Source organism: Lutjanus erythropterus, chromosome 24, assembly GCF_056507025.1.
Source record: "Lutjanus erythropterus isolate fLutEry1 chromosome 24, fLutEry1.hap2, whole genome shotgun sequence".
Classification (NCBI taxonomy): domain Eukaryota; kingdom Metazoa; phylum Chordata; class Actinopteri; order Lutjaniformes; family Lutjanidae; genus Lutjanus; species Lutjanus erythropterus.
The window spans coordinates 11,389,226-11,415,188 of record NC_139340.1 but is presented as its reverse complement, the minus strand read 5'-3'; the positions used below and the strand labels follow the sequence as shown (position 1 = coordinate 11,415,188).

Sequence of the window (25,963 nt, the reverse complement as noted above, 5' to 3'; positions counted from 1 at the left end):
CTCACTTAGTCGTCTCCAACGAAAGCAGAGAGCAGTCGGAGGATGATGAGAGCAGATTTGGCTGATCTGGCGGGGATGAAGCTTATTTCTCGACTCAACACTCATCAGAAATCGAGGAGAAAATGAAAAAATTCTTTGCTTGGGACTTTTCAATGTGTCTGTGGCTAAACAAAGCAACAGCTCTCCACTGACTCATGCAGAATCCGTCTCGCTCACACTTCATCTGCACAGATGTTTGAACTTATTCTACCTGATACGACCTCTTCCTGTGTGACTGACATCCCATGACTCTCCTGTTGGTTTAAAACTTAAAGCTTTATCACTCTTATTGGGGACTGTATGAAAATGACTAGGACAGTTAATTTTTTAAATTTGTTAATAAAATTCTAATTCTATTTTTTAAAATCAACATTTACCGTTGATCAGTATGTCTGTTTTATGTTATTAACATTTTACTATTTTTCTCATCAATTTAATTTGAATAGTATTTCATAATTCTACTTTAAATGATATTTTTATTTATTGTTTTTTCTTTTATTAATTGTTTTGTCACCTGATTCAAATATTTTTTTGGGGGGAGGGGTTGGTTGTTTGGTGTGTATTAGTCTTTAAAGTAATTTTTAACTTCCTGTGTTTTGTCAATTGCTTGTAAAGCACTTTGAATTACCTTTGATTTGTTTGAAAGGTGTTATATAAATAAAGTCTGATTTAATATTTTAAAATATTGTACTGTGTTTGTACAACTCATATCACCATTATTAACTAAATATGAGTTTGTGTAATCTTATCTAAACCTTTAACTATAAAAACATTTTCACAACATGAGCAGTGGAGTTTCTGAATTAATGGCAAACATGAAATAATTAAAATTACAGCTACTCTCTATTTCACAATAAGTGATATGAATAAAAAATAAACACAAGGCTAAACTTGAATTATAATACACGATTCATTATGATGGATAAAACTTTTTAAAAAACCTTTTGCTATGATGCAGACTGAAGTGAGGACAGACACTACGCTGACATTTAATCACTAATATCCATAATTCATCCACATCCTAATTTTCTTGTACAGTAAAAAACATATCGATCCTATTAACTGGTTCTCAACCAGGGGGTCCTGAGCCCCACTAGGGGTCGCCAAAGCTTCACATTTCATCCATTTCTGCAAAGAAAATTAAGTGAATTTTTAAAGTTTAGATTATTATTTAAGATATAAACTGACAGGAAAAGGGCTCAGTGAAGACCTGAACAAAAGTTTTATTGACAGAGTCTTCAATCTGCTAATCAACCTCGTCCTGAAATAGAAAAGCACGCAGTTAAAACAACCAAAGAGCTAACAGAACAATGGCTAAGCATAAAAGAGAAGATAACACTGAATTTATTTTAAAAAAGAAGCCTATTAAGCATGTATGGTTGTTAAAAAAAAAAACAATTAAAAGGTATATAATACAGAGAACTGTGAAAAAAGTTCCTAAAATATCAGGAAAACCCACTGATCAATATTCACAGAAAAATCTCTCATTTACACAAATGTTCCTGCAGTTGTTATCTTCACTGTTTGGATTAATTTTACACTTCATCAGTTGTTCTGAATATTATATGAAATATCCATAAGATATGTCATATAATCAGGGGAAAAAAAGGTCCCATAAAGCAAAGGTTAGGAACCACGGACCTTATTAAAATCTGTAAGAGTGACAGGATTGTCTTTACCACAAATAAAGTGCACCTTTATGACCCACTGTGTGTATCAAACCCACCATTTGAGATGCAAGTTGCAGCTGACTAAAAATTAAGAGACCTGCAAACCCTTTTTTTCACCACCCGTCCACCACTGTTAATTTTTCTACAGTCCCTTAGCTCCTGAAATGTTGGTGACCTCACATAATTCCCAGCACAGGTCTACTGAAAACAGCAGTGTGTCTGTGCAGGGCCTTTCAGATGATGCTGCTGTGGTGCTCGGCTCGTCCACACAGCTTGTTTGTTGGCGTACAGCCAGCGTCTGGTCCTCTGAGGCTGAGTCCTTGGTGAGTACTACTGTATAAACTGCAGTAAATATTGAGAGACAGGCCAAATTCAATTTATCAATGCATTGTTAAAATGTCCTTGTCTCAGCTCAGCCGTGCTCACTAACACCACTAGATGTCATCAGAAAGCCTTCAGAAACAGCTTGCTGCTGTTTTCCTGGAGGAATACCATCCAGTAAATATGGAGACACACACTCACTGTGCATGAATTAATACTGTGCACTCTTTTATAAAACGTTATAGTCACTGACATAAAGCAAATTAGGAGCTTTCTCTGCAGCAGTGGAGAATGCAGGGCTGCACAAACACCCACACATGCAAACACGCAGCGTGTTGTAAACAAAGCAACACGGGACAGTGTATGAACCTGTGCAGATGAAGCTGGGGCTGCCGCCGTGGATCAGGTCGTCGTTATCGGGCAGGATGAACGGACAGCTTTGCTGGACCTCCAGGCAGAACTGGTGGCACGGTACCCTCTTCTGACAGGACTGCTGGGTGGTGGGGAAATACTGAGCACACAGCCAGGGCTTATAGGCCGTCTGAGGAGGAGGAAGAGGAGAAGATGACATTAATAGATGCTGGATCATGATCCACTTGAAGATCGGTGAAAGTTGTTTGGCTCTGCTGGGTCTAAGGCCTCCTTCTGCTAGTAGTAGAGTCATTTGTCCATTTGTCATCTTAACATCTCGTTCTGTAAAGTAATCACCTGTAAACTTAAACCACTGAGCATCAGATACTCCTCAGCACTTCATGCATTAATGACAGCTGAAGAGATATTAGCCTAGGCTAGTCTGCTAGCAGAGCCACTGAGATATTGGAGAAAGTAAACCATGCAAGATGTCATGATTTGCTTATTAGAGAGGATATGAACAAAATCAAATATCACAATATTTTTCACCAAATACTTCTGTCGATATGGCAATAATATTACAGGAAGGACCGCTGTTGCTTTCAGAAAATATTAACACAATGAGATTTTTGATAATTAAATATCAATAATGTGGATATAATAATGAAAAGGTACTTTTACATCAAACTAGGGCTGCAACTAACAATTAAATGTCATGAAAAATAGTGAAAAATGCCCAACAACATTTCCTGAAGATGATGTATTCAAATGTATTATTTAAAAAAAAAACAAAGATATTTAATTTACTGTCCTATAAGACAAAACAGGTACGATAGGCTAGAACTTTTTTGCAATTTTGCAGTTTTCAGCCCTGCAACACAATTTAAAACCAAGTGGCTCCAAATAACTTAATCAAATTTAAGTTTACATCCTCTCCCGAGTTAAATGTGTTGTACTTCACTGTGAGACAGAATGTAATACAAAATGCACAGACTTATGTGCATAAGGAGACAGATGGTGACATGTAATAGCCAAAGCCTTGGGCTTGGAAAGCTTAGCAAAAAAAAAAAAGAACCAAGGGCAAACCACAGTCTGGATTCATTCTCATTTTTAGATATTCCTTCATGTGTTTTTTACTGGGATTAAACACCAGAGAAGGGAAATTACAGTCAGGTACACACAGACTGTTTAGCCAAAATCTCCACCAGCCTGGTGGGATGAAAGGTCATCAGAACTCTGTCTGACTAACAGTCTACATGTGAGCCCGTGTGACTTTTCCTACGAGGGTTAGTTCGCCTGTAAATGGGCAGCGTGATCCCAAATCAACTTTTAAAAATAGCAACAACCCAAACTTTGGACCAGACAGACCTCAGGAAGAAAATAAACACTTTATATGCCAACAAAGTACAGGAGTAAAGAGTGAAATTCAGGCAACTCGCAAGATACCTCAGCCGAAAATTCCTAGACTTCTGCAGCCTTTATCATTAAATGTATGTTGTGATGCTGCAAAACAGAAAAACTTCTCCTCCTTTTCTTTTCTCCGAGCGCAGATTCAGGAGACAACAAACAAATATGACGACAGGATTGTTTCATTTCAAATCTGAAAAGATTTTTAGCTTACAAGAGTGATGGTATTGATTAAAAAAAATGTTGAAAATCAAACGTTTTTCAAGGAGATATATTTAAAATCAAGCATCTTAAAACTAGCATTTTATGTTAGCATGCTGCAGACGAGGCTGCTCACAGATTTATCCTTCATTTTCCATTATTCTGCTTTCAACAGATTAAACTCGAAGTGGCTGGAATGGTTGACATATGCAGTTACATATCTGTGATAAGCTAATGGCTAGTAAAGTCACCACATCTGCCACATCAGTCATATACATGTCCTGTCTCATGCTAGCAAGGTTAAGGTAAATAGTTTTTATGGTTTTCACCCACACAAGGAAGTGAACATGTCATTCTGTGTCACTGCGGACCAGAGGCCAGTCATTTGCACAGCAAGGCAGCACCTCACCATGTGCAGCCCACACAAGGTTACTCTATTGTCAACATCAGCAACCTGGACAGCACACGTCATGGCAGCTCCCGTCAGTGAGTCGACTGTATCTCCTGTGGCTGGACGGCAACACGGTACAGTGTCACCTATTGTATTGCCTTGCAGCAGTAAGTAAGACGTGCCAGGAAAATAACAGTCCGTGAAATAATAGAGGACATGTGCCGCTATTAAGTGCATTGAGGAAAAGTGTGAAGAGAGTCATCTGACTACCTGACACATGAAAGCGAAAGGGGAACAACAGCCGTCTGCAAGTCATGAATCACAGACAAACAAACCATTAGCGGCAATCAGGTAATTACCAAGTGAATAATAAAATGTTCAGCAAAAAGAGTTTTACACACACAAACGCAATATTGTGCAAGAAACATTATCCTGTTTAAAACCCACTGAAAAGTTGGTTTTGTATGAAAAAAGTAGCTACGTCTTTCTAAATTAAAGTTTAGCTCTTATTAATCTTATTAAGAGTACATTTTAAGCACTTTTCAAGACTCTCAAACATGATTATTTAATCTTTGCTAATTTCCAGAGTGAGGGATCAAAAGAGGACTTATCAAGCTACTGAACATTCACTCGTCACTTGGCCGATGGACAAAAAAGTTAAGTTGTTGCATCCTTCATAACGGTTAAAAACGGTTGATGTTACCACATTAAAAAAAACTCTCAAGCTCCAGCTATTAAAATGTGAATATTTTCTGGTTTATTTACTTCTTTCTGACAGCAAACTCTTTTGGTTGTGGACAAAACCAAACCTTTGAGGACGTCATCTTGGGCTTTGGGAAACTTTTTCTGACCTTTTATGTGAACTTTTTCTGACCTATTATGGAACAAAAATAATTGTTAGTTGCAGCCCTAATGGTTTCCTCAGGCAGAAAAAATTGTCCTTTTCTGATTAAGTACATCACTAAGTAACTCATAAATGTTCAGACCAGCTCTGTATTTAGTTATTTGTGATGCTCTGTACCTTTGGACTGTGCAGCCATGAAAAACACTCTGTTTATCAGGTCAATTTAATTTTAGAAATTCAGACTCTTTTGGTTGTGGACAAAACAAAACATTTGAGGACGTCATCTTGGGCTTTGGGAAACGTTTTCTGACCTTTTATGTAAACTTTTTCTGACCTTTTATGGAACAAAATAATTGTTAGTTGCAGCCCTAATGGTTTCCTCAGGCAGAAAAAAATAGTCCTTCAATGCTTTTTTGATTAAGTACATCACTAACTAACTTATGAATGTTCAGACAAGCTCAGTATTTAGTTAATTGTGATGCTCTGTACCTTTGAGCTGTGCAGCCATGAAAAACACTCTGTTTATCGGGTCAATTTAGTTTTAGAAATTCAGAGAGAAATTGCTCCTTTTTGTCTTGTCGTTCATGTTTTTTGTCACAGAATCAAAATGATTTTTCCTCTGAATTATTAGTTTTACATTTCCTGTTTGTTGCTAAAGTTTGGCATTTAGCATGCGCCTACAGAAACACCACCACAAAGACAAATCCCATGGAGGGAGACGTCACAGCGGAGAACACACTGCACACACAGTTAATTATCCCCTGTGTTATTTAACCACAGAGGAACATCCATGGCTTGGAGGGAGGAGAGTTAACTGTCATTGTGGTTTTTAAAGTGCCATGGATGTTTGGTTAAATTACACCCAGGACCTCCACCAGGCTAAAAAGGTAAATCTTCCACCCCTCCTCCAACCTCCCCGGCGTTTTCAAATGCTGCGAAATCAAACGGGGGTCTGATTTGTTTCCTGTTTAGGCCGACATACGAAGATAACAAACACAGCACAGGCAATTATAATAATTATAATAATCTGATTATGGTGATGAGAATGATAATGACGAGAACAGCGTGGACCCAAATGCTTTGTAAAAATCAAATATATTCCAGACATGCATGACTTCATGTTGATACAGTATGTGTGTGGAATATACTGAACTGTAGGGGGTTAAATCCTCATACCTATTTGGCAGGAAATACACTCATCCCTCAAAAAAAAAAGGTCAGCACTCTGTGGTTTTAGTGATAGGAGATCTGTCTCCATTTTAATCCAGGTTATGCTCCTGGTGCAAGGGTAAAAAATGTTTTTCTGTAGCTATTTTGTCTTAATAAACATGTTCATTCACACCGTAGTGGCTACACTTCTTTGTATGTTAGAGGGTAATTTGGATAAATCACACTGACAGTTTAATTCCCATGATCCTCTGCTTTTGGCAGCAGTGTTCTCGCTGTAGAGGGGCTCTGTGTGGAGGAGAAACTGGCTCAAGGCCAAGATAAAATCCCTCAGATCATTGATTACATTTGTGTTTTTTAAGAGTTTGTGGTGTTTTGTTGGAATCGGAGGTGTTAAATGAATCCATGACTGAGGATTTTCAGCGCAGCGGCGGCGGCGGCGGCTTCCTGTCTGCGCAAATGGCTGCTGTTTAATTCGCGATGATTGAGCATAAATTCTTGCCAGCGGTGAGATAATCCGTCTAGGGATGCTGCGGCTATCAAAAGAGAACCAAAACAATACGATCACAGTCAGACAGGAAATCTGGGTCCTCCTGAAGATGTATGCTGGCAGTTGCCAAGGTAACGGCTTTTTCTGCTTTTCATTAGAGCTCAATGGGTACTGCCCCACTCTCTGTTGGTTTTCTGTTTGTGTGCACACGTTGAAGCGCGCGCCCAGGCCCGCGTGTGTGTAAATGTGCGCGTGCGTGTGCTCAGCGTGAAAAGGGAAGCGTATGAGAGCAAATTGAGTTAGTCAGGAAGCAGGCCTGGAGTCTGATTTGATCAGTCTAATGTGTGATCAGTGTGAATGGGAACCTGGCACTCAAAAAGCCTCTGTCGCCATGCAGCTTAGTCTGCTTCAAACAATGTACTGAAGCCCAGAGACACAGATAGGAAAGACACCAAGCTGGCAACCGTTTCCACCGGGGCTTTATGCCTGCAGTTGATTTCAACCCCAGGCTGACCATTTGTGCACACAGCGTTTCACCCCCCCTCTGCGTGTTACATCGGCCACCACTTCAAATTAAAACTAAAATTGATAAAATCAAGGAGAAAATGCTCCTGATGTTTTGGACATTTACATTAACGTAGAGATGTAAAACATTCCAGTGAGACGTTTTCTGCCAGTGCTTACATGCAAATCTTTGAAGCCTAAAAATAACATTTAAAAATTAAGATTCAAACGCTGACGCTTTGGCAGATAAGTGTCAGCAGCGCTGGCATCTGAATTTCACCACAGTGATTACTATTATATAAGAAGCAGGCTGTAGAACAAGTCATGGATGGCTTATTATTATCTGTAGCATGCAGTCCTCATACTGTGGGTCCATCACCAGCCAGAACATACTGTTCAGAACTTTATGTAAAATGGTATATGTTCTTCTTTATCTTATTCTTTACTGTTGACATGTTTGCCCAGAAACATCTCACAAAAACCCATTCCAACCTAAACTAGAACAGATGCATGAAGGTGGTCTTAAATATTTAAGTCAAAATCAAATTTTAATTCTCCTCACTGTTTGTGTGAGAAAACTACAGTGATACTGCAGCCGCTGGTTGAAAAAGGATTAAAAAAAACACTGAGAAACAGCATCTAAGTTTCAAGCCTCTTGGTTGGCAACTCTTATGGCAGCGATTAAGTGATTTTTGAGGGCTGTGCTGAGACTGGAGCACATCACAGCCTGACGCGGCCCACATGGGGTTGTTACGTACCGTTAGCGATTCAAGGCATCTGTCTCTTTGCAGCATTCAACATTTAGCTTGTACTGCACTTGGGAAGTGGAAACTAGCAAGCTACTTAACCTAGCTTGCATGGAAGCTACTAGTGCTTCCACTCAGATACTGGAAGCTAGCTGGCCTAATTTGAGCAGAACCCACTCAGATAAGCAAGGCTAGTTAGCCTAGCTTGAGTGGAACCTGCCAGTGCACTCAGATAGGCAAAGGTAGTTAGCTTAGCATGAGTGGAAGCTGCTAGTACTTTCACTCAGATGAAGGGGAGGCTAGTTAGCTTAGCTTGAACGGACGCTGCTAGTACATTCACTTAGGAAGTGGAAACTACTTGACCTAGCTTGAGTTGAAGCTAGTTAGCCTTGCTTTGTAACACTGGCACTGATTCCCACTGGATAGCACTTTGCGTTCACATGATCTAAACATTTGCTGAACAAAAACAATCATCCTGTAGCATTTTGTACATTACTTTACAATTCAAATCGAAATATGGAGTCATGTATGGAATCACTGGGTGCTGACAGGACTACAAAACGACTACGACTAACACCAACAACACTATCTTACACTTATCAAATTACTAGTACTGGCATCATCAGTCAGGACCAAAAACTCACGCCCCCACAGTTCAATTTAAATGCTTCTACTTTGTGTTTGTGTGTGGGACATAAAATAATCGACAGGTCAGACAAATGTGCATCTCATGCCCTCAGGAGGGTTTCTGCCTGTCTGCTGTCATGTAGCATCAATCAATCTGAGACCGAAAAACATTCTCAAATCGAATAGGGGAGCAACTGTGTCTCGACGGGGAGTGTGTGTGTGGTGGTCACACTATTTCATAATGTACTGATGCTGTAACCAGCAGGCAGCGAGCTGTACTACATGTAAAAGGATGAGGAGAATTACTGAGCTATTTTGGTGCTTGATGTACTGTAATATAAATTAGCAACTACAGAGAGAGAAATGTCATGTTTATGATGTAATGCGACGACCCTTGTTTAACACTACAAAGAATTCCTTGCTGCTTGGCTTCGGGGGGATCCGCAGCTCAGCTCAGACGGATAACACACCCCCTCTGTGACTTTTGTGTCGTAAAAGCGGGTCAGTTTTGGTCATTCCACCAGCATCCAGCGGCTCACAGGCAGCGGCCGTCTCAGGCTGACAGCCCCTGTAAATCTGACATGCAAAGCAGCTCTTCCTCCATCCTGCTTCGCCCCGGTGCAGGGCTTCCCCTCACCATCCCCATTCACATGCCTGTCATCTGACACAGAGAGGACTGTGGGAGAGCTTGTCTGCAGACGAGAGGAACCACTGAGCAGCACAGATATACAAGTGTTTGCTCAATATTTATTCTGTCGCGAAATAACCGCCACCATTCGGAAATGTCAAGATAAAATTGCTCCGAAGCACCAGCCACAACACAAAATCATAGAAGAAACACTTAGCAACAACCAGTACTTTACTAATTCTCTTTTAAATACTTTTTTACAAATTTCAGTTTCTTTTTTGTAAAAAATTATAGCAAACCAAAAATGGGATAAATAATTGGTAATTGCATCCACTGATGCTGATTACTGGGAGGACATTTGTATTATTGGGACATAAAACAGTTTCACAGAGTGCACATGATGCAGATGCAATATCTTATTACCACTAATACATATCAGCATTCATCAGCATCATCTAAGTGTTGGAGGAAAAATGGAGAAATCTAAACTTCACCCTAAACTTCTACCTTATTACATGAAATGCCTCCTGTAACAAACAAAATGGACAGATGTTTATCCAGAAATTTGACAATAACTGCTTTAAAAGTCATAACATTAAACGGAAAGGAAAAAAAGGCCAAATATAGATCAATGGAAAGAAGTGATGACTGTTTTGAAACAAAATGGGCAAAACAGCCGTATTCCTGGAAGTAAGAGGGTAAACTTATGTGTACAGGAACATGTACACGAGTGGATGTGGATGTTTTTAGGTACAATAATGCATGTATATAACTACAGATGTATTTATTTTGATGCATTATACACATGCAAAAGGAGAAATTAACTTATTTTATTTAAATAACATGGAGTTATTTAAGTCCAGTTTTCGCTCATCTTTCAGCTCAGTTTTGGCTCTTTAGCTAAATGTTCCACTTTGTTCATCAGCTGTTTGCTAACATCTAAACCAGCATGAGGTATCTCATTTGTTAGTCCGTACAAATCTGAAAAGCAGACCCAGGCTAGCTGTTTTCCCCTGTTTCCAGTCTTTATGCTAAGCTAAACTAACCACCTGGCAGCATTAGCTTCATATTTTTTGTTCAGACATGAGAGCAGTATTGATCTTCTCCTCTAAATCTTGTAAACAAAGTGCGTAAGTGTTAATAAGCCCCTTAGTTGAACTCTATCATCTGTCAGTTTCCAAAGAACAGTCAATCATTTCTTTCTGGGCATTTAACTCAAATATATCTGCAAATACAGAGCATTTTATGTCTGATGGGGCCTGTTGCACAAAATACCTTAAGCTTTCAGATTTACTGTTCTGTTGGACAGAATCCCTTAAAAGTTTTCCTTAGTTAAGGAAACCTTCAGTCATTTACTGCGCTTAAAGAGATTTTAATAAAATTTTGAATGTTACTCATAAGCCATAATGATGCACAATGTATGTATAGTGGCGTAGTCCCAAAATAAAAGTCACAAAACCACACATTTAGCCATTAGCACCCTTTCGCTACGCTGTATATCCAAAATCAAGTGCCAAGTTAACTGTACTCATGTTGGTTTAAGCTCCCAGGTATGTAAAAACTTTAACTTCAACACGCCACTCAAGTATCAACACTCTCTTTCTTCCCAGCAGGACGGTGTCGTCGCACGCACACACACACACACACACACACACACATACACACACACACAGCGGCTATAAAGTGGAATGACAGAGACGGCTATAAAAAGCATATGAGTCAGCTGCAGAGTGAGATCCCAGTTAGAAGCTGAATGACACAGATCATTACCACTCACACAAATCACGGCTGGGGTAGAACAGGAAGCAGCTCTCACACTACCTGGACTATTTTCAGCCGCGTTTCTTCGTTTTGATGAGAAGCACCAAAATGTACTGAGTGTGCAGAATATTTAAACTGCATTCCTGACACTGAAAAACTATCAAATTAGGCCACTTTTGAGCTTAAGGTGGGGTCACCTGGTCTGCGGTGGTTCAAAAATTGAAGGAATATTTTCACACAGCGTAAAAGAAACAGCATCAATTCTGACAAAATGTTGTTGACAGGACTTTGATGCACTCGCAACTCAAATCTCAGTGGCCGCCCCAGGTCACTGACGCAACCCTCGGATAATCCAGCAGGACAGGGACGCATACTGGAGTCTGTCTTCCCGCACTGATGTTCGTACTTATTACATCCCATTCCCTGGTGATGTAACGTATCCAGGCGCTGGATGTGTGCTTCTGGAAAATGACACTCTGAAGCAGAGCGTTCTTCTCATCAAATTAGATGGTTTGCAATTTCAGTGCAACCCTTGTTTGTACGTTCAGCGTGTCATCCTTCACCAACGAGTGAAAAAACAGGGTCAAAGAGGGGCTGCGGCGGAGGACTACAAATTTAAAAAAAAAATGGATCCTTGGTGTCAGTTTTCTTTGCTGGATAACATTCTGGCAAGCAATGGCCCGAGGGCTCCAAACTGGAAGAGAAGCTCAGTCCAGGCTGCCGTTCTTGCTAAGATGAATGACACCTCTGACACCAGCAGGCTGACTGACACGCCACACAGCGGAGAAGGATCACAAACAGCCCTATAGATCAGCATTTGAGGATTTCCTCTGTCTGGAAAGCGTCAACATGAATATGTGGCGAATGAAAAATCTACTTAAAGTTTCAATGTTATCAAAGATGAGGTTTTAATTGCACTGTGAAATTGATTTTGATATTATTTACGGTCTGCATTTTTTCTGGAATGGGATCCGTGTATTTACATTCTGTAATTACCTCCCTGTAGTCAGCATGTGTGCCTTCACACACAGGAGAGATTCACAGAAAACAATATAGCACGCAATCCAGCATGATTTCCTTTGGGACCAACTTGTCAGTTTGGGCTGTATAAATAAACCTGACTCACTTAACCTCTGCAGGCGAGGATGTTTTTGTGATGCACAAGTTTAAAGGGAAAATTCGCCACGCTTTTCATGTGGATGTCCAGTCAGTGTTGGCTGGCAAATAAAGCCAACTGAAGCAATAAACTTGGCCATTTGAGCGTTATTATCCAAGAAAGCCGAGTTCTCTGTCTATACAATACGTACCAAGATGCCCACACTAGCTTATAGCTATTAAGTTGTTGGCCAAAACAAAGTGTTAGGTGTCAAAAATACTCATCTAACACGCCCCCTGGCTACCCAGAGACGGAGACTAGAAATTCCAGCTGAAAAAGGCTGTAGTTCTTCCTGCGCCGAAAACAAAAAAGAAGAAGGTCATTACATCATAAGATTAGCATTCGATATTTGCATTGTTGCCAGAATCTGGTGCCGTTGCTGATAAAGTTAAAGGGGCAGGCATGTCAAGTCCCACTATTACCCATTATATTGTTGTTGTTTCACCTTTATTTTTTAGTTTCTGTGCGTCCTGTGACATCACTGGATAGAGGAAGAAAAACAGATCGTGCAGCAGGAGAGCTCAGCTTTTCTCTGTCAATCTGAGGAATTTATTGCTGTGACTAAATTTTCCCTTTCAGTGGAAAGCACTTTGAGAGCTCATGCCTCTGCCACAGTTGCACAATCCTCTAAATTTGCATTTTGATAATAAAATATTCAATCTTTATGGAGAGAAAATAGTCTTCTGGGAGTGTGTTTCACAGTCTGCGAATAAAAAGCAACATTTAAATGTGTGAGATGATTTGTGAGCAAATAACGGTGTCCACACATGTATTATTCTGTTCATAAACAAATACCACTCAACTTAACTAAATGCAACAGAAACTCAGAAACAGTTTAGACTTATAAATGCACAAGAATCCAGTTTAAAAACATTTATGCTCTTTAACTGAAACGGTAACAAATTTGTCTCTATTTTTAACCTATTAATGACCTTTAAAAGGGTTTATATTCTTTTAATTTACATGTTAATGTTTCTATGTTGTTTTTCTTTGCTTTTTAAAAGCTTTAAGTGCATTATGTCAAGCACTTTGAATTCCCTTTGCGTAGGAAATGTGCAACAAAAAGAGAAGAGAAGCCATGGGTTACAGAACATGCAATATGTATTACATGGTATAACCACCATGTAACCTCGACTGTTAAACATCATAAATATAAATAAAGCCTTGTTTCTTTTTTTTAAATGAACAGTATCTAAAATAAAACACTTATTTTTCACAAGCTCTGAAATATTTTGTCTTTTTTTGTGAAGTGGTTGTAAAACTCATGCTCCTCTGGCTACACAAGTGTCTGTGCAACATTAAAATATTTTTTCATTTGGTTTCAAACATCCCCCCTTGTGGCTACAGTGGCTGCTGCTCAGGCTCGCTTTAAGAGAAGCACAAGCCTGCCATTTGAACAAACGGAAATGTCAAATGTAGATCAAAAAGGCCTCGAATATAGTACAAAGGTAGCTTTTTGTTTGTGTGTTGCAACAAAAATACTGAACCACTCCCGCTCAGATAGTATTAGTTACATAATGCTGCTTTTGCATCAGCCTGTTGAAGATTTACAACAGCGGACATGATGCAGATTGACTTTAATCTACTACAGAATAGAGTTATTTGCAGGACTTGCATGAAAGAAAATCACTTCTGAAGCAACGAGGAGCAGAAATTGGCAGGGACATCCCCACACTAGAGTCAATGTGTTCTGCTATTCCCTGTATTATGACTCAATATCATGTCTTTCATCATGTCAGAGCTGCTAGAAAGACTTTAAAAAGTTTCCAAGTTTTATGTCTCCTTAAAAACTTTAAAACCAAAGTAGCCCCAGATCATCTCACAACTTGCAGATGCACATTCAGATCTTGTGACACTGATTAGTGATCCATCAATAGTATTGACAGGCCTCCAGGGGCTTCCAGAAACCCTGAGCCTTTTAACTGGAAATGCCCTGTATAGCACACTGCATTATGGGGCATCTGACTGACCCACTGGATCCACCAATCAGGACATGACGACCAAAGATGGCATCCGTTTCTCTGAACCATGTTTTGTAGATCAGTTCTGAGAAAACATGGTCATGAATGTGTATGGAAGGATTTGTTTTCAGCGTGGTTGAGCACGCAGGCGCAGCAATGAATCAGATAGATTACAAAACAGGTAGATCTAAGAATTGGCTTTCAATCTGCTGAGGGAAACAAACCCAATTTCCAGTAGATATGAGATTGTTTCCTAGGTTTGGTTTCACGTTGAGTAGATTAAGCCGCGCTCTGGTCGCAGGATCTCTGTTGGCTCTGTTCCAGCTCTGCAGCTCTCCTCTCTGAAGGTTTAAAGAATTCATTTTCAGCTGGATCAGAGCTCTGGGAGGCTGCTGAATAGGTCAGGGTGGCTCTGCTTTCTCTATCGATGCAGAGCCTGCTGACTGCAGGAGGCCCGACCCGCGCCCAGGACATATTGACTGAACAACCCCCTCAGAGATGTCGCTCCGCGATAAACACAGACAGATAAACGCTGAGTGGGTGCTTTGACGCTTTGACACACAACAACCAAAACACACTGGACTGAGCTCAGCTGTACTGCTCAAGTTACACATGTTTCTGAGTGAGCAATACTATTATAAGCAGCGCACATTCATCCTAAACTGACTATCAGCAGATCATACCGACATAAACCTGAATTCAAAGTCGTCCACACGTCACGTGACCAAACTAATGCAATGAAAATATGCTGCAGGAGAACTACACATGGATGCTTTTCTGATTGATTTCTGTTTGCACTGGTGTGTTTACTTCATCTTTCATCCTGTGGTCTCTGTTGCAAGTCCTGCATTTAAAAAGGACTTGACTAATAGTACACACTGTAAATAACACTAGCAAAATGTACTTGTATCAAAAATAAAAATATTAATTATGCAAAATGGCCAATTTCAAAGTGTTAAGCCCCAGAGATGGCAAAAATTTATACTTTTTATTCATATGCAGACGAGATATAAATTTGTGATTATTATCTTCTGCAACAAGATTTAAAAAAGTAATTTTTCTTGACTTCTTGGGCTTTCTTCTTAGTATTGTTGCTGGTAAATTACAGCTTTATCATTCTTGTCAGTACATGGTAGGGCTGAACAATTAATCTAAATATTATCAAAATAATATTGCCTTGTGCAATATCCAAATTGCAGAGGCTGCAATTTTTTGATAAGGAAAAAATGTGTGACAAAATGCATTATAATGAAGTACTGTAGTGCTGCAGAGCCTTAAAACTTTATTCTCCAGATGTAAGAAAACATGCGTGTTTGGTACAGACTCTGACAGATGTCAAATGGTCACAATTTTAATAGTTTTTCTCCGTGAGAATGGTGCAAAAATGCTCATTCCCGCTTATGTTATTAATCATATCAGAATCGCAATATGACTGTTTTAACAAATTACGCAGCCCCAGGACACGCTGACCTCACATAAACCCCGACACATGCAGCTTTGAGTAACCTGAGTAAATCCACGTAGTTACTTTCCGCCTCTGATGAGGTCACAGCTGATCAGCGGGAATTTTCTTTTGTTTTAGTGTCCGAAATATTTTTGCAAACAATCATTCTGTATTTGCAGTCTTAGCTCTTTTTTTACATACCGTATGTCTTGTGCCAGTGGAGTGTAGATCTGCTTAGGGCCCTTCATTTACAGATGTTTACAGATGTTTGCTGTGTGTAAACACATTATGATTGGCAGCACATCAGAAAGGAGCACGGCTGTGATGGGAGGATATATTTTCAGTTATTTTCTCCTTTTGTTTTCTTGTTGTTCACTAAATTAAAGCATTTAAGTAACAGTACTTACTAAAATTTTGCATTTGCTGTAGAAGCTTTGAAAATTAGTTTTATCAATGGTCTCATCTGACTCTCAGCAAGGAAGCAAAGAAGTGTACGACAACCGTGTGAGACTGTACACAGTACATCCTATTTTTTGCAGAAAGTATAAAACAAATCATTCTTTACTGCTTTATTCTGACAGGATACAACAGGACGTCAATCAAACTGCGACCTCAGAATACCACCGCTGATTAACAGATAGGTTCACATTCTTTCAAGTCTATCAGAGCTGCGGTGGAGGGATACTAACACAAAGGGGGAATTATGTGCTACAAAGACTGTGACTTTGAAAGACACCCACTTGATTCAACCGACTGCTCAAGACTCGTATTAGCTTTGAATCTATTCGGAGCGGTGATTACAGCCACTGAAAACTGTTTAATGTACATAAGAGCATGATGGTTTTGTTTTGACACAGCCATGAATAAATATAAACCTAACCTTTAAGACAAATAGAAGGGCAAAACTGTTTTTAGCTGTCATTTGTCCTCTCTATTGTTACTTGCCCCTGTCGCTATGTGAAACAGCAGCTAGCAACCTGCATGCTAGTTACACCAACCCTAACCTGGGGGCATGAATATGTTGGAACACCTTTAATTTGAATTTGTTGATTTTATTCACTGTGTGCTGACCCTGTACGATTTGGTGTCTTCAGAAAACAACGTATGCGTGGAATGGCGTCACTCATTATCACTTTTCGAGGTAAATACTGTGAATGACCATCATTATCAGCTAAGTGCTGGCAGTAATGACGGTGAGGGAATGAGGAGGAATGGCCGGCCCGAGGGGAGAGAGCAATCAACATATAGATTTATTAGCCCGAAAGTGAGGGAAAATGTGATCGGGTCGCTGTGGGAGTGATGGAGGGCAGATAACTGTGACCCCTGTCCTCATGAAAAGTGTTAACATTCACCTCACTGTCGATGAAAGACTGAGGGTGTCACGTAGCCAGTGATGCGAGGGACTAAGTGAAAATGCTAACATGCTGCTGTTTGGCTATATCATTTTTTACCACTTTAGTTTAGCATGTTAGCGTGCTAGCAATCCAAACCAGTGAGAAATACAGTAATATCTCATCAAAAGTACTGTACAAGGAGCATGATCAGCATGTGAGCAGACTGAGAACAAAACACAGGCCTATAAGATGAACACTTGCTGAGATAAGTCATGATTGCCTGTTCTCGCAATATCGAAAACACTGCAAACCATGATGAATGTTTGTATTGAATTCAATCCCTACCCTCTTACACTTAAAATTTAATAAATTCACTGGGAGCAGCTTCACATATTGTCTTTGTGCCAATGCTGGAACAAAGTAGCCAACAGGAGCAGCTGCAGCTCTAAGTTATTTGTGCGAAATGAAGAACTGACTGTTCAAACTGGGAAAATGTAAAAGGAAATCAAATTTGTTCGTCGTGTTTGTCACCGTGACTGAACAGTTGTCGGTTCAACTTAATATTTTAAGCTTATTGAACACGTTTTCCCAGGTAGAACTGAATTAATATCAAGTTTGAGTAGAAAAGTTTACTTGTCTTTTCAAGTTCACACTGCTTAAAATTTTAAGACAATACTTTTTTTTTAAGTTTAAACAAATAGTTTATTTTTACAGTGGTGTGCTCATGTAGGATCCTATCACTCATAGTGAGAAGGTGATGGGTAATAAGTTTTCAGGGCCTCGAGTGTTACATGAAAAATATACATGTAGTGTTCGAAAGACGAGGCGCTTAACTTCAGGGCGTCCTCCTGTCCCTCGACAGTAAAAAGCAGAGGCATGATCACATTATCCTGTTTAAGGTGTGACAGGCTGTGTTCCCACATCATTTATTTCTCAAGAAGCTCTAAGAAAAGGGAAGACACCTGTAGCATACAGCTAACTCAGGCTAAGTGAAAGGAATAAGCAGAAACTGTGCATACAATTCATGCAAGGTGTCAACAATTTGATTTGACTGTCTAAAAGCTACAAAACTTCAACATTAAACCAATGGACTGGCTGTAAAATATCACTGCTACGTAGAGCTCTGGTATATTATTCATCAGAGTTATCCTGGAGTCTAGGATTAATATACAAGGACAAAATAGAAGTTAAACAGCCAAGAGGCCTCCCTTTCCGCCCACAAGCTCCTGCAATGATACACCCCCTCTTCCTCCTCCATATCCCCCATCTCTGCAGCCAACATCGCGGCCTTGAAAACCAAACTCCTCGAGTCACTGCACAACAACTTCTGTGATATCTCTGGGACATATAAGGGCTGTTTTTGAGCATCGAAATGAGATAAAGCCCAGGATTGAGTGCTACCGTTTAACATCTACTGTTATAACAGAGCTGTTGAAGAGACGGCCTCTCGCTGTGACAGCGGTGCAGCTCCTCGAAGCGCAGCAGAGCAGCTCTCCACTCAGGTGGCCACTTGGCAGATCAGATGTGAGGATTTGGAGGGGAGGTCACGCAGGAGCAACATCAGGACTGTGGGTGGACCAGGTGGCTCTGATAATTGTTTGACATCCTCTGTCTCCTCTCTACTCACGCTAAATGGAGTAGCTCTCTTAGACAGATCACTGCAGAGCACAGAGCCCTGTAACCAGACAGCAATGTTGATACTGGACCATTCTGCAGCAATAAAACTTTCACTTTCTGTCTGTGCACGGCAATTATGATTTGGTTAAGTTTAGAGAACATCAAGGCAAATAAATTACAGTTAAATTTAATGCTGGGCAACTAAAACACTCATGATTAAGGAAGACTGCAACACCAAAATATTCAATTTAAAACGGCCTGGCACACATTTTGCCTGTAATAAATATTGTGCACCCTGTCATTTGAAAATTGCTTAAGGCCGTACTGCAATTTCAATAAAAATTTCGATTTATTGCTCAGCCCCACTGTGACACAACTGGTCCGTACACAGAAGGAATACAAAATTTTTAATAAATGTGCAGATGTTTGTTTATTTTAAGGGGAAACGGAGAGCTTAGGTGTGTTTAGCGCTAATGTTAGCATGCCGCAGCCTCACAAAGCTGTGAGCACGGCTGTAGATTTTTTGCCTGATTTGTTTATAGAAAGTGCACCAAGATGCTGTGACCCTGCGCAGAGCTGTTATGGACTTACACACAAACAGCAGAGAAGTGGATTATGCTACAGAAGTGGTTTGAGAAGTATCTACTGATACTTTTTCCCACCACAAAAACATTTCACTACTGGAGAAGTACCAGAGTAGGCGCAAACTACAAACATTTTATAGCACCTCATAGCTGCCAAGTGTCCAGGGAGTGAGTTTGTTGTACTCTAATGACGGTTTTGGGTGCAAGTTCCCTTTAACGTGTTAGCGTGGCATGTTACTGCATCAGGATTTGGCTGTTTGCTTACGAGCAGTATTTAATACTATCACTCTTCCCTCTAAATTAAAATTATAATTGCATAGAATTTGTTCTTCTCTCTCTTGCAAGAGGACTCGACTCTGTGGGCAGGATACCAAAGGTAGAGAGGAATTTTCTGTTAATTACTGGTAGCAACAATACGTCAGGACAGGATATCACAGTCACATCTCATCTTCACCAGAATGTGGTTATATTTTCACCACAGAGCCTCTCCTTTTCCTCCTACAGGGAAAAATATGGTCACTGTATGCGCTATATTATACCATTGTTGTCTAACCAGAATGAGTCTAATCTTTAAACACTGCTTTTGTTTATGATGTATTTTCTCTGCAGACTTGCCTTCTGCGTCACCAATTGTTCTCTTTGTTGTCAGTGTTTTCTATGTTTAAACAGCCCGAGCTTCAGTTAAAAACTACATTATTAAAAGGAATGCACCGACATAAAAGAAAGTCTCACAGCATTATGCGATCTTTACATGTTAAAACAACAAGCCAGGGTGCAAGGCATTATCTTTCTGTCAATCATACGTAATATCTGATCGACACTTTTAGAATTATACTGATTGCAATTACAGGTCAAGCTACTGTTATGTTTATTACTGGTTGTCTAAGAGAAAGAGTTGTTTATTTGGGAGAAATTACAGGTTTACTGTTTATTTCTTTTAATATCAGGTGGAGTGATTATGATAAACTGTAGTTGAAGACTTTTGAAAAAATACAAAACACCGTCAAGAAACTTCAAGCTGCTTCTTACACTTGTGCAACAACAAGTATTGTCTGTGTATCCAAAGCCTTGTATATCTTATTCTTTTGTGCCATAGAGCTCTATTGTTGTCTAAAAAACATTAAAAACACATCAGTGCGCCACGCTGTTGCACTGGTTGACATGTTCCTTCATTTCCATGAACACACACTGTATTTTATTTTGAATTAATCCCACATACACCATCCTGCTGCCACAAATAATCACCAGAGAAACAACCGTGGATTAATCCGCAACTGGAAATAGTCCTCGGGAAATGCACTACTGTACTGCCTTGTGTTTGGCAAAAACTATACTGGCTGGTCTTTTTTTAGAAATCAGATATCTGTAACAAATTTATATCATCAGTAGGAACCAGTTGGTTTGGTGCCCAGTGCCACAAACACAGTAGAGAAGTCAGAAAGTATTGACAGACAGACAAACACAGGGCAAAACAAAACAAAAATGACCTCGCATTATTATTTTGCAAGTCACCCAAACATTTCTCTGCTGTGCAGTAAAATTTAGTGGAGCAGCCAAAGTTGTACCTACAGGCCACACAATTATTTTAAGGCCAGACAAAACAGTTATAGACTGAAGTAATCAATTACAAAAGCACCATTAGCGACAAAATGTTCCTGAGCATCACATACATTCAGAACTATACTTTGAAATATCAAACTCTGAATCATTAAGTCTAGTATTTTGTTTTTCCAAAAGAATTGACATTCATGTTCGCCAGCAGTCAACCAGGCAGAGCCAGAGGAAATAAGACGCAGGGTAACTGGAATTAATGGACCTGTTAGTTCAGGTAAACAAATTCTACCTCCAAATGCACCTTCCAGACCTTTTCAAAATCTCTTCTGAGGGAACGGAGAGAGACACGCTTGTAAGCAGGAGGGAAAGACAACTAGCTGCTGACAAAAAGCCAAAAGAAGGATAAAGGCCCCGTCACTGCGCTATTTAAAACAACAAAATCCATTCATTTCAGTGGAATTGCTACAATCATTCAATTCAGTTCAACTAAACTGAACAAATTCTCTGATCAATAACAAATTGTCTTGACAGTACTGATCTTTGAGGGAAACAGGTCCAAAACTGATCCAAACTGGACGAACCATAATTTATTAGCCATGTTAGACCGCTAACTTGCATTCAACCTCCTCTTTAGAGCCTAAAATGCTCCCAAAAAGAGGCAGGGTTTAAAGATATTTCCTGTTATGAGACAGGAGAGTTGCAAGTAGTGAGATTATTAGCTGACAGTTAACTAACATTTGGCAGGCCAGTCGGTGGAGGCGGAGTAAACAGCACAATAAGGACAAAAAAGGAAGAAGCTTGGACAGCTACTGTGACTGACTAGGAAGTTTTTGTACTGATGTGTGCGTCATGAATCAATCAATCGAAACTCAAAACTCTCCTTACTAAATTGAGACTCACAAACTCGTTCACTGACTCACCTCTCCTGCCTAATTACTGTATTCACCTGTACCTACTTTGACGCTTGTTTAAAAACCAGCACTCGCCCTCCCAGCCTGGAGCCGCTCCCTGCTCCGAGATGAAGGTCTGACTAAGGCTGCATGGATCACTTCACTATCAGAATTTGGTCGATTCTGTCTAATAACATTCGGAAAACCTTGAGGAGCCACGTGATTAAATTATTTTAACACATTCAAGCTGGCTTGTAAATCCAATTCTTTTTCATGAGTGTCTGATGCAAACTCATTCAGGTAATAAAAAGGTTAATTTGGTTTTATATTATCTTCGTGTGGTGCATTTTAATATACTAAAAACCTCATACAATGGAATAAATCATATGTTGGCAGTGCAGTAGACTGTCATCATCAACTCATTGCATAAGATGGCAGCATACATCATGCATTAAGCATTTTCATACAGTTTTTTTTTTTTTTTTTACAGATAGTGCTGTTTGTCAAACCGTCGCACTGCGCTCTCATAAACAAAACTCATGTCCAGTGGCTGACAATTCATTTAACAGGACAAACATCATCCTCAATCATCCTAATGGGCCACATGGAGCTTAACAAAGATCCAAACCTAACCTTTTACCTAGTCCACTGTATACATGCAGACCTGGTTTAGAAAGGCTTTTTAAAAAGAAGGGAACATGAAGAGAGAGGTTCCACCTTACTGGAGAAGAAGGGGAAGTCAGATAATCCTGTTAGTGGCCAACTGGGTGGGGAATTTAGATGTGATCATGTGAAGGCAGCACACAGGATGTATTTGAGTTACATAGTCATCAGTTTTCATACCTGAATGCTGCTCAGTTCCCCTGTGAACACGGGCACAACGCCTCCACCCTGCATTTTCCACATTAGTTAAACACTAAAATTCAGCGTAGCACGTGGCGGCTGGGATATGCATTCAGGCTTATATCTGTCCCTGTAAAAATAATCCATTCAAATACCTATGCAGACAATAGGACTGTTAGACTAATTGATGTCATGCCCATAAATGAATGGAGGTATTAGTCTGACCCTTAGGTGTTTCACAGGAAAAAAAAACATCCTGCTTGAAACATCTTCATTTTCTCACAATTACGAAGCCAAAGTAATGAATGTTTTTACTATAATTAAATTCTGGTTGTTCCATTATTGCATAAACAGGAGAACAGCTTGGCAACTAAATGCAATTCATCTCCAGGGAGGATATAGTTTTAAGGCTGTCATTGTAACACATCTGTGTGTGTGTCTTCTCAGGGGAAACATGCTCTTTACACAACAAACACAAAAAAGCGACGCTCCAGAAATTTTGCACAAGACGATCAGTTGTATGACGTCCTTTTTGGCTTTAAAATTAGCTTTTAAAAGTCTTAGAAAAATGTAAAACTCTGCTATGGGAGAGCTGGGGACGATGTGGCCCACGCAGGGAGCTCCAACAAGACACCACTGCATTGCATTATGGGAAATGTGGGTTCCAAAAGAAGACATAAACACAATTCAACCATTTTTAGAGGATTATGAAATCTGACTGGACATACGGATCCTAATTATTCCCACATCTACTGATCATGTCATAATATGAATGCATTTTGGAGTTTATACATTAAGTATAACCTTAAAAGACATATTAGGTCATGAGTATACCTAACGACAGTGAGATATTGTATCTTGGATCGATTACAGAAGTCGTTTAGGCTAATTCACTGCAAACAATGGACATGAAGACAGCAGAGTAAGAAACACATACCCCACCTGGTCTCTGCATTTTATCAATGTTGCTTTGAGCTTAAAGCTAATATCAGCTTCTCTCGCTTTTATGCTCACAATGGCAATGTTAACATGCTGATGTTGAGCAGGTATGTGTTTATCATGGCCACCAGCTGAGTGCTAACCTTTGTCTATTAGCGCTAAACACAAAATACAGCTGAGGCTGATGGGAATGCTGTTAGTTTACAGGTAATTAGCCAAGAGTTTGTCATGATAAGCAGCTCCTTTTGCATTACACATGGTTATTTGGTCAGTTGTTAATATAAAATACTGACTATAGCAGCTTTAAGAGGAACTTTACTGAGGATGGACAATACTTAGCACAAAAGTGTTTTGAGCTAAATGCTAACAGAGGTATAATATGTACAATTTCCATGATCTTAGTGCAGCAGGTTAGCATGCCACCACATGCTAATGAGCTATAATCATAGCTGAGGCTGATGTCACTATTTGGCAGGTATTTGGACATTTTGATCTGTCTGTAACAACTTTCATGGAAATCTAACCCAATCTAATAGCTGATGAAACATTTGAGTCAATCACATCCTTTCAATCTCAGGCTCATTAAATGATCTGTGTTGTCATGTATCAGAAAAAAAAGCTAGTTTCCTAAATGAAATCATTCCTGTACACAGAGACATGTAGCTTTAATTACAGTCTTCACCCTCGCCTTGATTGACAACATTACAGTTTGCCAGAGAAATTACCTCACATGTCATCTATAATGGAAATGCCACAGAGGTTAAATGAGGCCTATTAATGTGGTAACCCACTTTAACCCCCTTTCGCCCGGTGCGGCGTTCCTCCCTCCTCCCTCCTCCAGCCCTGCTGTTATCTCATGTGATCTGATCTGCTCGCCGTGCAGCAGCGGTTCACAGTTAAAACAATATGGAAGCGCTGCCGTTCACTGCAGCAGCTAAGCCTCCCCCCTCTCTCTCTCTCCCTCTCTCTCTCCTTCCTGCCTCATTAGCATTCAGCTCAGGGATCTGCCCATTCATAAAAGGCCTGTCGTGGAGTGGGCCAGGCTTCTTGAGGGGACAAAACCCTCTCCAAGGTCAGCATTCACAACCGCCGCAGGGAGGCACAATGGCAGAAATCCCACGTGAGCACTTCCGTTTGCGGCTCTCGTGCAACCTAGACAGGTGAACAATGCAACGCAGTGCAACAATCTGTCGGTCATTTATGCACACGAGGCTCTGCGAGGCTGGAGCGCGCACACACGCACGGTGTCGGCTAATATGAATAATGAGTAGATGGCTAACAAAAGCTGCAATTAAAAGAAGCGTGGACGATCACAGGATATTCATGCAGATGAGATAAACCACTGAAACATAACTGATAGATTTAGTGATGAGAAAGTCTATGTGTATCTATGTCTTATTGTCATGTAGGAGGTACTGTGGAATGAGGGAGGGAGCAAATCAAAGCTACGGTGGTACCCGTATGATCCACTTCATAATCACTGCTGGTTTGATCTATGCGTACACACAAAACACTGGGCAGCAGGATATTTTAACCAAGACTAACTTGTTTATCATCAACATCCAGCAGCTACAGAGCAACATTAGCATTCATTCAAACCAAAACCAAACATTTCCTGGCTATTCAAGTTTTATAGTCACATCTAAATTGTTACTATAAAAGCAAGTGCAAATTCCTTAATACCCACAGTAATCAATTTATATTGTCACTGTTTATTTTAATCAGCGGTTCGTATTTACATTGATTGTATGTTTTGATCATGATTATTGAATGCTCACTAATTTCAAGAGTAAGGGTTCAACAGAGGACGTATCTAGCTATGAATGACAAATATGACAACATGATTTCAAATGTTAAAAGATTTTTATGTTTACATGAGTGATTGTGTGGATGAAAAACCAGATTATATTGAAAATCAAGCATGTAAATTCAAGCATATTTCTAATGTTCAAAACATCACACTTAAAATTAAGCGTTTTGCAAATTGTCAAGACTTTGTACAAACCATGAATGCTCAGTGCTCCACTGTGTTCATCAGCTAGTTGCTAACTGCCTGCCACTTGGTGCTGGGCAGGTAGTGTTTTTTTTTGTAGCTTTATAACTGAGAACAGCTGCCTGCAACAGCCAAAAAATTACACTCATGAGGGTGATGATGAGTGAACTGAAACAGTAAAGTTTTGGGCCATAAAACCAAAACTACGAGATGCTAAAAAGTTCTGTAAAGCTGATGGGAACTGCAGAATGAGGAAATTAGCTGTGAATTTGTCACTACTAGCAACATCTTTCATATTACACACCTGATCCATTGGGAAAGATACCACTGTTTTTCTTATGCTTATGTCCCCTGTAATGCCTGACCTTGACTCTACCGACTTGTATCTGTGCAAAGCTTGTACTTTACCATCAGCAAAGCTAGATTTTGTACGTAACATATTCAAAATTTACTGTGATTTATCCAGGCAAAGAAACCTGAAACCTCCAGTGCTGAATTAGT

At 39.8% G+C, this 25,963-nt stretch overlaps 1 protein-coding gene across 1 annotated transcript in view; it reads right to left on the bottom strand.

The window, feature by feature from the left end:
* Nucleotides 1-25,963, bottom strand: part of LOC146304771 (NALCN channel auxiliary factor 1-like) — a 37,731-nt gene that overhangs the window by 3,113 nt on the left and 8,655 nt on the right. Inside the window, exon 2 of the mRNA XM_084713967.1 lies at nt 2,400-2,571. Coding sequence (XP_084570093.1) covers nt 2,400-2,571 — 172 coding nt within the window. The remainder of the gene's footprint in view (nt 1-2,399; nt 2,572-25,963) is intronic.